General features: G+C 42.7%; 1 protein-coding gene across 3 annotated transcripts; it reads right to left on the reverse strand.

The window, feature by feature from the left end:
* Positions 1 to 171: 171 nt before the first annotated feature.
* PLIN2 (perilipin 2) lies at positions 172 to 13,123 on the reverse strand. 3 transcript variants are annotated; one of them, XM_065046193.1, is made up of 9 exons: positions 12,977 to 13,123; positions 10,694 to 10,749; positions 10,415 to 10,610; positions 9,689 to 9,771; positions 8,892 to 9,177; positions 8,325 to 8,509; positions 6,611 to 6,745; positions 5,631 to 5,921; positions 172 to 1,447 (listed from the first exon to the last, which is right to left on the reverse strand). In XM_065046193.1, exons 2-9 carry the CDS (start codon positions 10,721 to 10,723, stop codon positions 1,313 to 1,315), a joined length of 1,341 nt encoding a protein of 446 aa, XP_064902265.1. In that variant the 5' UTR covers positions 10,724 to 10,749; positions 12,977 to 13,123; the 3' UTR covers positions 172 to 1,312. The 3 variants fall into 3 exon arrangements, with proteins under 3 accessions (XP_064902265.1, XP_064902266.1, XP_064902267.1); XM_065046194.1 differs by lacking the exon at positions 6,611 to 6,745 and having other exon boundaries at positions 12,977 to 13,113; XM_065046195.1 differs by lacking the exons at positions 172 to 1,447; positions 6,611 to 6,745 and having other exon boundaries at positions 4,573 to 5,921; positions 12,977 to 13,118.
* Positions 13,124 to 13,971: the final 848 nt, after the last annotated feature.

Consider the following 13,971-nt stretch of genomic DNA (forward strand, 5'->3'; position numbering starts at 1 on the left):
CAGTAGAGAGGTAACTAAAATAAATTTGCTCTTTGCACATGCATTCATGGCCTCTGGCTTGCAACGTGCCTGCGTATGTGTACACAGGGCCGTTTCAATTCGAACTGTTTTGTAATCGGATTGCAAATTTCAACACGAAAGCCAAGTAAAACTCACACCGGCACCAGTCTCTGCAGTTCAAACTTTTATTCCAAGGCATTTCAGTGACTAGACTGCCAAAGTTTTCACAACCACCAAGCATTACATACGCCTGACGGCGATGCCAGCAGCCCTGCAGCGTTTCCATGGCTGTACAAAAAGAAACGAGCGCTGTGCAACATCTCCAGGCTGGCTGCGGTCACCCCACAGCATCAAGGGCATCTCTGCATCAGCTCAGCCCCATCCTCAAAAACAGAGGAAGCCTTCTCCAGCCCCACTCCCACTTGCCTCAGCTCCTACAGAAATCACTGCATGCAAGCAAATGCAGATTCGACATTCCTAAGCAAATATTTGAGATTTTATTTAAACATAAAAGGATCAACACTGTCACCAGAAGTATCCCTACCTTCTCTGTCTTTTTCTTGCCTTTTTTTTTTTTCCCCCCACATCTGTTTTTGTCTTTGCCCTACATTTTTGCTCACTTTTTACAGCCCCCTCCCCCTTCTTTTTTAGCTTTCATCCTTACTCCTGGAAGACTTTCCTTTTTAAGCATTTACCCTCTTCTAGTCTCAGGCCTGACAACTGGTAGCATCAGGATGGCCAACATTTTTGCACACGGAAGGCATGTAGAGAGATAGGGAGTCCTTTTGTGCATAAAGCACTCTTGCCAAAGGGAAGCTCTAAGATTCAAAGCTCGGTAGCTACAGACTCTACCAAAAATAACCTGAGAGAATCTGAGACAAAGTCTCTTACCCCTTCCAACAGCAAAGAGGTAGATGCAGAAGTGCTTTTCATGTAGACAGAAAGGGGAAATTTTGCAGGCAAATCCTCATCAACTCCTGTTCTTGGCAGCCCTTTATGCAAAGCACTGGAGTGTTCTCATGGCTGCTGCCAGCAGGAGAACAAATCATTAACAAAGATTAGATCGAAGTTGAATATGCTGGTTAGGCTATACCTGGCCTGTAGAATGGGAGCTCAACACCCACGTTAATTAATTGATATAGCATGCATTCCTTAGGTGGAAAATAAAATCGGAATTTTTATGCAGCTAACTGAAACTGTATTGATTACAAAAAAATATCCCCAAAATTCCTAAGCTAGGCAAGTTCATTTTTTAAAAAGGAGAAATATCATGGCAAAAGTACATTGTATGAAGAAGACTTTATGCTTCTCTCTATTCAGCTCGTTGCCCTGTGGTGTAAGGGCCATTTGTGCGTGAAAAGTCTTGTTGATCATCTTCATCCAAATCCAAAATATCTGGGATATCATCTGACTCTGAAGACAGGTCTGTAATAGTGAAATCTGGAACCTGTGTAGGAATGAAATTTCAATCAGTTTAAAAGTAAAACTAAAGAAATTTTTGCAGTACTCCTCACTGAAGTCAGGAGATAAAGATGCTCAGCATCTTGAGAAATCAGGCCCAAAACACTGAATACAGAGTAAAATATGCTCAGTCTCACGTAGCATTAAGACAGTCCAAAGATGTAGATCCATTGGTTAGAAGACAGGATTTTATAGTAGAGGTGGAACAGAGCTGAACTTTGTGGAGTGTATTTAGTGAAACTGACAACTGGAAAATTAAGAAAGGAAGTTTCTAAACTTATTTTGCCTTTCTTCTTTCCTTGGAAACAATGGTCTATACAAAGGAATCTGCCCTGAGGAGCTTTATATGGATGGCTCTGTACTGCTCTGCCTGTCTGCAACATCAAGCCTTTCCTGATGAAAGAAACGTCTGGAACTGCAATCCCGCTTTGGCCTCTGTTCTAACTGTATGCATAGTATTCTGTACTGTTAAGCGGCATCAGGTTTCAGGAATTGCCAGAGATATTAGTGGATACATGGATGTTACACACTTCTAAAAATGTTGGCTAAGACACTTAGGAGCTTAAGTCCCAACCCTTAAGTCCCCTTAGTAGGACTTAGATTACACAGGCACTTCTGAAAAATGGGATATAATTAAGCAATTTACTCATAACCAAAAGTTTTTTGCCCCAGGTGAAAAGTACTTATATCTGTAGTTTGATTCATGGATAGCTTTAATGTTGCTGATATGACATACTTGGACCCAGACACATTATCAGCACGTAACGATTGCTACATGCCGACAGGACTTTGGTTCTGCATGTACAAAGAAGCAGCAACCTGAAGAGGCTTCAAGGCATTTGTGTTAATTAAGCTCAGAACTGAAAGGCGAAACGGTTTTAATCCAAAACACCTTGCTTATGACTTACTGTTATGGAAGACAATAAGCAAAACAAACCTATGAAGACATGTCAGTAGAGAATGCATCAAAGAATAAAGGAATTACTGTTTCAGCTATCAGGTTGTACATAGCACTGAACGTTAATCAGTCAGTTCTCAGAGAGCAGGTAACCATAGGGCACCAGGGACTTGGAAATATTAAAACATTAATCAAAACTGAGCTTCAGAAGAATTTAAGCAGCCTGTCACTTACCAGGCACTAGTATGAATACAATGAAATGCATAGACCACTCTGAGAACCTAAGCTTGATCAAAATGAGATAAGTAATCTTTGTCTCCTAAAAAAAAAAAGCACTAAGAATGGGGAAAGCACATCTTTCTACCAGCAAGAATAATCCTGCATCCTTATGCTTATGGTAGTTTACCTAAAACTCTACTGCACTTAGAGAAATTGACAAGTTTTCCCATTATCAGCACATGACTGTATTTCACACTGCAACACAAATGGAGCTGTCCTAACAAGACTAAGGGCAAGCAGTCCATATGCAAACTCTTTTAAAAATGTGCCCAAATAGCTGGTTTAAACAAGTTGTTTTATTCTGTAATTAGGCTGAGCAGGGCACATGACCATGTTCATTAACTGTGTCTGACCAGTGATAATTTTTACTGTATCCTAGATTTAAGACACTTATTACATATACCCATATTGTTCCTATTGCCAACAGGATAATAGCCTGAATTTAGGTTTGTGCTTGCTTCGTCTCTTTAATGCACACATTTTAAGTAGCTGACTCCTTTAACGTACTAGTAAGATGTTCATAGCCATGAAAGAATTTCAAATTGGAGTGTGTTTGTCAGCATCAGAGTAAAACAGGGTTGATGTCAATATGGTTTATCTCAGTTTTGAATATGCTAAATTGTATTAGATTAGCATCTGGCACAGTCTAACTAAAACAATGCAGAGCCCTTAGTGTTATGGTCTCGCTTAGGCAAAGGACCTGCACTTTATCACATTTCACCATTGATAGGAAGTTGAAACAAAGCAGTAAGTCAATTGTCACAACAAACAATAAGGCCAGATACAGCTCTTCTTCATGTCATTTCTTCGTTAGATCATTTATACAGAATAATGCAAAAGTTGCAAAATCCTTGCATTGAATAGTGCAAAACATACTTTGGTGTTTTACTGTCTTCGTATACAAATGTTAATGTCAATACTAACATTTAATTAACCTATTTTTTTCTTCCTTAGTGTATTTTCAGAAATGAACCACTAGCCATTTGAGAGATGGTTCTTATTTTGTGCACTTTCAAATCAAGCATTTATTTTTAGTCATCAGACTGTATTACCCAAAAGAAAATTTCCATCTTGGTATGAAAAGAAATACATTTAACAAAACACTGTGCACATTAGAAGGCCAGACTACATGTAACTTGCTTTAGTGCTCACATTGTACTATGTAGAGGTGTTGTTTCATGTAGCAACATGTCACTAGGTGACAAGCTTCCTTGAACTCCATTTTTGCTTCACACTATTTGGTGACCTCTTTGAAAACAGTGGCCAGTATTGCTACACTAAATGATTGCAACTCCAAGTTGCATGGAGCATGCATTAAGAACACAGAAACAACTTACCTGGACAGCCCTAAACCAGTAAAGGTATTTTTCTTAGTGACTGTAATTATCTTCCAGGGGAGGGAATCACAGGATTTACTGAGGAACAACTCTACCCAAATAGCCGAGTGTTAGTATACATTAATTAGTCACTCAGATTTAAAAGAGGGTAAATAAAGTCAAACAGGTTAAAACTGGTATTTGCAGCTGAGGCGCACATATTGCTCATATGGAGCCAGCAGTCAAAGCAGGTAGCTGGCAGTCTCATGCACACACAAAGAACACCAAGTCCGAAGGCAGGACAGGGGTTTTTTGTATATATCCTGCTCTCCTCAATACTAGAACATACATCAGCTCACATCATAATTAAAGGCAGGCAACAGCAAGCACCAAAAAAGCAACAATAAAGTTAAGACTGAATGGAAGGATGAACAGTAATTCAAAAGGAGGAAGGAAATGCTCCAGCAATATCTTGCTGATCTATGCATCCACACACAACACATGTCTATTTCATCCACATTTCAAGCTTGCTTTCTGCTGGACCCAGTCTGAAGGAGTCCCAGAACAGCAAGTTACATTTTTTTTTTTTTTTTAAACATCACTGAAATGGACACAGACTTTGGCTACTGAAGCATTTATTACTAACATACAAAATGAATTACAAAAAGATGGCTACAAAAAAAAAAAACAGCAGGCACCTGGGTACAAACAGCATGAATCTTGTCTTTATACTGCGTATTTTAAAAGATGTATTGGTAATGATTTGTTTGGTGACTTGAACAAGCTCCCCATAGAAGTGGTAACAGCCTCAAGCTTGCCAGAGTTCAAGGAGCATCTGGATGACACTCTTAGTCATAATGTTTACTCTTAGGCAGTCCTGCAAGAAGCAGGGATTTGGAATGGATTATCCTTTTGGGTTCCTTGCAACTTGAGATATTCTATGATTCCGTGGTCAGGTTACTGTGTTATACAATAGTTAAGTTTATATAGTTAATGTTAGCACTATTGCAGCATTTAAGTAACTCCAGCTGACTCATTCAGAAACCTCACCTTCAGCTTTGGAATTCTGTACTCACAGAACCTTTGTCATGAACTGTGTAGTAGCAGGATTTGAGACAGATCTATAATAATCAAGCATGTGATCTGCAGCAAACATAGAATTAAAGCATACCTAGCTAGACTGCAGGGCTTTTAGATGCATTTCATAGTACGGCAGGCTTTTACATAATTTTGGTACAGATTAAGCAACAAATCAAATGCTTTTAACTGTGGTAGATTTCATTTAGACTAACGGTATTAATGCCATCAGTAAGCATGGTGAGGTTTCCTGACGGACAAACAAGGCATCTTGACAACTGTAAGCTGCCAATATTTAGGCACTCAAGGCAGTTCGATTTTTTCGAGTAGCTTATCTATGCAGGACAATACAGCCCATGCATGGGAATGTCTTATCTGTGTATTGTTCCCCCACTCTTTATGGATTTTTCTCCAAGGCCCTTTTGACAGCTACACTTGCTAAGGCCACTTGTTTGGTCAGTCAGCAGAGTACGTGCATGCTATGCAGTTCATTCAGTAGCATGTTCAGGCTGTTTGTCTTTCTGGCTGGAGTTTTTCTCTCCTTCTCCTTTGCTCTCAGCATGCTGAATGCCAGGCAGTTGTGGGTAAAAGGGACCTACCAGCCAGTTGAGCGGTGTGTTGTTAACAAGATAATCCATCACATCATCCAGAGACTCCTTCATTTTCTTCAGCTGTCCTTTGCTAGTGGTAAGAAAGCTGTCTGATAATTCTTGGAAGGAGGATGCTGACCGAAAGCTCTGGTAGACATCACCTGCCATTGACCCAACACCATAAGCCTGATCCTGCACGTTCTGTGGCAGCCCCTGTAGGCTTGAGACCAGTGTGAGGCAGGTGGTCTGTAGCTGCTGAGTGAGGCTCCGTGCAATAGCCAGAGTTCTTGACTCAATGTGCTGGAAACAAAACACATAACAGCACATTAGTATCTTTTTATGACAGCGGCAGCTTTATGTTGCTCAAGAAATATAAAGAAGCAAAGTAAATGGGATACAAGTAAAACACAGCTATAGCAGATTAAAAAAAATGTCTGAAGACTGAAGGGCCAGAGACTTGAAAGTACTTGATATTTCTTCAATGGTCAAGTACTTTGTGGAACAGAAGCATTGGTAGTTTCTTCCCAGTGACAGATAAGCTCTTGTTTGAATTCTGGATAAGAAGTCACAGCAGGAAAGTATATTCTAGTCAAAAATCCACTATATAAAGCCACATATAAGACTCAGAGTCTGTGCCTAAGACTGCTTTATGCTGAAAAATTGTTATTTCTGGTTTGGCCATATCAGATGAGTCCTAGTTCATCTAGATATGCATATCCCAATACTTGTTCACACGGTAAACAGGGTGAGCACTCTCTTGAAAGAAGAATGAATCCCAGAATGTTTGGAAGTAGGCTCATTTAAGAGTTAGGTGTCCCCTACTATTCATTATGGTTACTAGTCAGCTGCTCCAAGGTTCAGCATTCAGATTCCACATTTGCACAGCTTCCGTGCTGTTAAGATTCTGCACGCTTTGGGGACTGTTAGTTTGCCATTATCTTGACAGCATACAATCAATTTATTCCTGGGTTACATTTACATCTATTTACCTCAGCGCTATGCAGTTCATCACCATCATTTTGGCCTGTATTTTTCTTCCATTCTACCCAGGACTGATAGAGCTTTTCCTGTGCATCAAGAAGTTTCTGATTGGCACTATTCATGTTCTTTCTGGCATACTCGATCTGAAATACAGCCAAATAATGAAGTAAAGCAAAGAGTCCAAACAGTTCATTAGGGATACCCTAAATTGCCTGCTTCGTAACCTCCTTTTTAAATACTTTAAAAGTTCAGTATAAAAGACTCTGGGGAATATAAGAGTATGTTACTTCTCTTCCAAGAGAAAACTGGGAGCAGTTTTGAGATATTACATACTGTATCCCTCTGCCTCCACTACTTCCCCCTCCCACACTAACATCCTACACAAGTATTTGAAAGTGTATAGAAGGCCAAGACTCTTTATGCAGCTTATCCTAACAATATACCTTTATGTATAAGACAAGACTAAAGAAGTACCCAAGAATGCTTGAAGACACCCACAGAAAGAAAAGCAAGCCCATATAAAATCCAACATTTTATTAACAAAAAGCACTTAAAGGACTTCCCATCCAGCATGATCTGGACAAGATGGAGAGTTGAGCAGGGAAAAATTTAATAAAATATAACAAGGGAAAGTGTAGAGTCTTGCACCTGGGTAGGAACAACCCCAGGTTCCAGTATAAGTTGTGGAATGACCTATTAAAGAGCAACGTAGGGGAAAGGGATCTGGGAGTCCTGGTGGACAACAGGATGACCATGAGCCAGCACTGTGCCCTTGTGGCCAGGAAGGCCAATGGCATCCTGGGGTGTATTAGAAGGGGGGTGCTTAGTAGGTCCAGAGAGGTTCTCCTGCCCCTCTACTCCGCCCTGGTGAGACCACATCTGGAATATTATGTCCAGTTCTGGACCCCTCAGTTCAAGAAGGACAGGGAACTGCTGGAGAGAGTCCAGCATAGGGCAACCAAGATGATTAAGGGAGTGGAGCACCTGCCTTATGAGGAAAGGCTGAGGGAGCTGGGTCTGTTTAGTTTGGAGAAGAGGAGACTGAGAGGTGACCTCATTCATGTTTACAAATATATAAAGGGTGAGTGTCACGAGGATGGATCCAGGCTCTTCTCAGTGACAACCAATAGTAGGACAAGGGGTAATGGGTTCAAACTGGAACACAAGAGGTTCCACTTAAATTTGAGAAAAAACTTCTTCTCAGTGAGGGTAACAGAGCACTGGAACAGGCTGCCCATGGGGGCTGTGGAGTCTCCTACTCTGGAGACATTCAAAACCCACCTGGACACATGCCTGTGTAACCTCATCTAAGTGTTCCAGCTCTGGCAGGGGGATTGGACTAGATGATCTTTTGAGGTCCCTTCCAGTCCCTAACATTCTGTGATTCTGTGACTGAGGTGTTTCAAAATTGCGAGATGTCTTCACTGAATGAAGTCTGTGTCAAATCCAGCTCTCTAAAACAGTAACAATTTTAAACATGTCACTTCTATTTCTTCATTATTTAAAATTACAAGCAATTGCTGCTTATTTTACATCTCAGACTGATGTAGGACCTCTGCTGAACGGTGCTGAAAAGCTCCAAATTAGAAATGTTTTACATTTAGAAAATGCATTTATTCAGAGCGCTATTACAATTTTCCCGCACCTCTTTTGGCTGTTGTCTGTACCCTAGAGCCATGCCAACATTTGCTTTATATACCTCAAGCGAAAGCTTAGACTTACCAGACTGACAGTGTGGTGAAGCTGAGAGATCGTGTCCTGGCTTTTCTGCTTAGCATCTCTAACTTTGTTTAAGGCTTGCTGGTAGGCACGTGTGCGGAGCTTTGAAGACAGGGATCCTAGTCTAATGTAGTAGCTTGGCTTTTGAACTCCAGCTTCAAAACCCTCAACTTTTGTAGCTTCTTTCTCTAGATATACAGAAAGGAAGTAAATTGACCACAGGAAGAAAACTTAAGAGGTCTGAAGCAGTTTTATTTGCTTAGTAACAGCTGAATACTGGACTTGTTTAGTAGTCCTTTAGCACCAGCATCTGTTGATAAACCATAAGAAGAAATTCTTATTTTCACTCTGCTTCCCTCTGAGGAAGATGGTATTACAACCAGCACAGCAAAAGGCAGTTTGGGCAGTACATGCTCTCTCCCCACATAAGTAATAAATGAATGACTGCTTGCTTCTTTCCAATACAAGGATTCCAACAACAAACAAAAAACAAAAAAACCCCCAAACAAAAACCCCCAAAACACAACCCAAACAAAACACACCACAGCAACAACCTTGAATTGGTCTTACCTAGTTCTGCTTCTGTAAGTGGGAGATACTGGTCTACAAGGGTCTCTGATTTAGTGAGAGCACTGTCCACTCCACTGCTCACCATTTGCACCACACGACTTCCCAGGACAGTGTTAATGCTGCCATTGACAACTGACTTGGTCATTTCTACACTGTCTTGCACTGCTTCCTTTGTCTTGCCCATAACTCCAGTGATTGTGTGAGCAACAGTTTCCTTGGCACCAGTCACAGTGGTTGCTACAGCTTCTCTGGCTCCAACAACTGCATCCTTGGCATTGGCAACAACCTGCCATAGGGAAACAGGCTGATTCACTAGAAATATTTTCTAGAGAAACTACATAAATCCAGGAAATACACATTTATGCTTCAGCTTGTACAAGCATTGATTATCTAGGAGAAATTCTGCCCTGAAGACACAGGTACAAAACAAAAGATAACTGCCACAGAGCCTTCAGCTCAAAACACATCAGTGAATGTAATACAAGCACTATTTGCTTCACACTGAGCAGGAAAGAGACAAGGACTCAAATTTTTAAAAAGATGACCACCAATGAACAGCAGCTATAGACAGATAGTGGGCAAATGCTTGGTTTTTGTTTGGTTGGTTTTTTTTAAAGGCTTAATGGCCTCCCAAAGGCAAACTCTTCTACAGAAACACCCCTCATTTCCTCATTGCTTCTTTGCTGTACTTCAGGTGTGGCTTATTGAAATCTGTCTCCCTGTATTTTCAATAATAACAGCAAAGAGGAAGGGAGTATAGTTATTCTGCTTGGCACATGTACACAGAAAGAACTTACCTTGTCAGTGGGTTGATTCAGTATAGGCAGTCTCTCTTCAATTTTGTCTAGACCTATACAAGCATAGTTGTTGGCAACTACAACTATAAAAGAAATTATAATAATTGGTTTTAGTTTTTATTCCTTAGTGTAAATAACTCCAATTAAGAATTACTCTTGAAACAGAGCTCATGCAACAATGCTCTTGAAGTAGCTTCCTCCACTTTTCAGTGAGACTTGAGGCAGTAAAACTCTATTAAAATATAGGTTTACAGTGCCAGGGAAAAAGCTCACTTGCAGACAGAGAACATTTATTTGATACCTTATAAGTACCTGTTCGAACAAGCTGAAGCACCTGGCTGCCTGCCATTTCATGAAACCAGGCTCCTGGTTACAACAGCCTTGTGACATAGTTCCCAAATTTAACCACAAGTTGTTCTCAGTGAGAGAAAGTACAAAGCAGCATTTGAAACCAGGTGAAAGGTGAGGAGGGTGTTGAGCAAGAGACTAGGTAACCATCTCACATATCAAGAGGAGTCGGTTTAGTATTACAAGAGCTGGAATTTGCTTTGGCTCTGAAATATGTTTTATGTTGTTGTAGTTAAATCATACCCATCTGTAATCAGTTACTCGAGCCAAGCAACAGGTTCAGCCAGCTACGTGAAACAGCATGGCCATGCTAAACTGTAATTGTATCTGGATATATAAAGCCAACAGATGAATTGAACAGTTCAATCTTTGCCTTACTTTGTGGTTCCAGTTTCTGGATGATAGGCATAGCACCTGTCATGGCTACCGAAGTAATCGTCTTCACTCCTTTCTCTGCTATCTCACATACTGACTTCAGACAAGGATAGTTATCCTTTGTGGTGGTGTAAGCTGTGGACACCATATCATAGGTGGAGCTCACCAAGGGAAGGTTGACAACCCTTGATACAATGTTCTGTTTAAAAGAGAAAGAGGTTAGTTGACTCCTGTTTTCCTGAAAACAAAAAAAAAAAACACATGGGGCTCACTCAGACCTACCTGCTGTGGATCAATTGCTGCCAATGCCATTTTTCAGGTCTTGAATCTTACACAGCCTGTGAAAGAAGCATATGTGAGCTACAGCATCCTCATATCCACTTCAGCTCATCACCAGACTTCAAAACCAACAAACCTTTTCTAATCAACCCCAGTCATTGAAGGGATTAAGATGTTCACATTCTTACACACAGGAATTACATTTAATTGTGGCAATTCAGATATCCAAAATTTTGTTCCCTAATTACTTCATTTGGTTTAGGCAACACAAGCAGAGCACATGGAAGAGACAGGCTTTGAGGTAAAGCAGGTCATTGCAGAATTACCAAAGAGTTACAAACTGGTGGATTAATTCATTTTTCTAGAAGAAGCAGACACACTTGGGCTTGTCTGTTGAGGCAGGACAAAGAAACACAAGCCAACAAGTCATTAAAACTCTAGTTTAGGATGTCTCTAAATCAGACAAAGAATCCACCGATATCTTTAAATCAGATTAGATCCTCTGTTAACATAAGGGAGTTGAGTTTTAAATTTGAGTCATCATTGCTGTCCCAATCTTGAAAACACATGAAAGGTTGAGGTGAAGTATTCATTTCAGTAACCTCAGCTCAATTCTCACAAATCATTCCACTAAACACAAGGAGTTAATTATCATTAGTGCCATGCCTGATGCCCACAGAGGGTTCCCCCTGCTCAGGTTGCTCAAAAATTAGCATTCCTCTAATATGCAGAACACAGGACTTCCCCACTGCAGAAAATAATCCTCCTTTACGCTTGTTTAGACCTAATTATTACCCATTCCATGTTGAAATAGGCTGCAGGCACCAGTCAACAATCCCATGCTATTCAATTATTTTCCAACATGTATTCCTACAGAGAAAATACCAACAGCTCTCCCCATATGATTCTTATAAAAAGAGAGGGGTATTGCAGTACCGCATAAGGAAAACACACAGAAGTGCAGTGTCATCCTAAGTGTGCAGGCAGGCTGAGCTAAATATGCAAGAAGCACTTTTTGCATTGCTGGTTTCACATGACACAAGTTCCAGAAGAACCTGCATACATGAAAGCAACAGAAAGGACACGCTGAAAGTCAGTCCTTGAAACTACTGATTTTCAAGGCTTTCTGCTGGTTTGTCCAAGAGCCAAGAGCAGCTTTCCCTATCACACTTACGAGAACATCAAAAGGAGCATGTTAGTATTCTGCCTGGGGTCAAATAAAACTCTTCCCTGTTATGTAATGGGGAACAAGGACAAAAGTATGCCATTAACATTTTACAGGCATATTTGCACATATTAACACATTTTTGCCATAAAGTAACACCTGCAATGAGATTAATCACTGTACATGGAACATACAAGCAAGTAACAGACATGAGTTACAGCAATAACAGAGCTTTCCTTACATGTATCAAGTACTGAAATACCCCCAGAAACATGCTATTTTCTCACATGGCATTACAACTCAGATTGGAGTGAAACTGAAGTTCACTTCAAACTGCAAAGCATGCTGTAGAACAGAAGAGGCTAGCATCACAGATCTGGCTTCTGAAGGAAGAAGGGCCCTTACTTTAAAGATTATTCAGTATTAATAACGTGCCCCAAAAGATCCAGCCACACACTGCATAGGTTCGAATTTTAGTCACTAAAACAGAAATTAGACCATGAAGTTATTCCTGCTCTTTAAGACATGGAAGAAAAATAGAGTCTTGCATAGTTTCAGAAATCCCTAAAATACTTTCAGCTCTGGCAGAAGTCAGGGCGGGTGAGCAAGATGCCTGAATCAAAGCCCACGGTACAAAAGTGCATTTCAGAGACAGAAAACAAACACACCCGAACGCGAAAGTGGAGAAAGGAAGTCACAAATTTAAGTTCTGCTTTTCCCCTCTCGCTATGGAAAGCAGCTGGAGAGCAGAAGAAGGCACGATGAGCCACACGGCAGAGCCGACCGGCCGGCCCTGGCTCCCCGCGGCAGGCGCCCCAGGTCCGGTGTCATCGCGGGCCGCTCGGGGCCGGCGCAGGCCGACGCCTCTCCCGTGGGCTGACGAGCATCTCGGGACCTCCTGCTCACAAGGGTGCCTCAAGCAGCCGACAGAAATACCCCGGGATTTGGGGCAAGGGGACCGCAGAGGCGACCACAGAGCCGGCGGGGACGGCCCCGCGGCGAGCCGCAGCCCCCGCCCGCTCCACCATATTGCGGAGTCGGCCCCGCAGGGTCAGCGCTCCCGCCGCCCCGCTCACCCCCGCGGAGAGCCGCGCCGGAGAGCCGCTGACGGCCGTACTCACCCGGGAGGGAGAAACAGCTTCCACAGCCGAGCTCGGGCGCCGCCGCCGCTTACGGAGACGCGGCCTCGCCCCGCTATTTATGGGGAGCGGCCGCCGCCGGCCGCGCGCTGCCCGCTCTCGCGAGAGGAGGGCGCGTCACCGCGACGCAGTGCGCGGGCGGCCCGCTGCGGGGGGGCCGGGGCTGGGGACGCTCTGTCCCCCGGGCGAGGCCGAGGCTGGGCGGGACAGAGCTCCTCCTAAAAAAGACATCTTAGCAAAGGAGACTCTTGCTCGTCTGAGCTGTCAGGACGCCAGGTCTTAGTATGCTAATACAGGCACAAGGACCAGACCCAGTGGCTGGTCGCCGCCTGCAGACAAGGCGTGCGGGCCCACAAGTGTCCCGGCCAGGAGCACAGGGGTTGCGAACATATAGCTCACTCTCTTCTCTTGTGCAAATCTTTCAGCTCATCTCGTTGCGGGGGGAAAACAAGGCAAAAGATTTGTCAGTGTTGCTCTTAAATGAATCGTCTCTCTTCTTTCACCCAGCACCTCTTGACCAGGACTTGACCCTTATAGGGCTGGAAGACAGGGCGAAGTGAAATGGGGCCAGCTGGCCCTGAGACCCCCGCGCGGCGATGTGTCCCCACCTGAGGCTCCTGCTTGGAAAAGCAGCTGAGCCTCCAGTCACCTCCAGCGCTAAAGGTGCAGTTCGGCGTGCTCGGAGAAAACCATCACAGCAGATTCAAACATGCATTTGGTATGCTGGAAGTTTCATAATTCCAAAGGTGCACTTCACTTTTAAATTATTTAAGAAAAAAGAAAAAAAAAAAGCACAGTATCACAGTATGTTTGGGATTGGAAGGGACCTCAAAAGATCATCTAGTCCAATCCCCCTGCTGGAGCAGGAACGCCTAAGTGAGGTCACACAGGAACATGTCCAGGTGGGTTTTGAATGTCTCCAGAGAAGGAGACTCCACAACCCCCCTGGGCAGCCTGTTCCAGTGTCTGTCACCCTC

This window comes from Columba livia, chromosome Z (assembly GCF_036013475.1).
Source record: "Columba livia isolate bColLiv1 breed racing homer chromosome Z, bColLiv1.pat.W.v2, whole genome shotgun sequence".
NCBI classification, from domain to species: Eukaryota; Metazoa; Chordata; class Aves; order Columbiformes; family Columbidae; genus Columba; species Columba livia.

Bases quoted from the DNA above. Each gene is read 5' to 3' on its own strand.
- PLIN2 (XM_065046193.1), bottom strand. From the start codon at position 10,723: ATGGCATTGGCAGCAATTGATCCACAGCAG. The intron at 8,510-8,891 runs GTAAGACCAATT...CTGTATATCTAG, and splicing joins ACTTACAGAAGCAGAACTAG to AGAAAGAAGCTACAAAAGTT. The intron at 5,922-6,610 runs GTAAATAGATGT...TTTTGTTTCCAG, and splicing joins ATGAACTGCATAGCGCTGAG to CACATTGAGTCAAGAACTCT.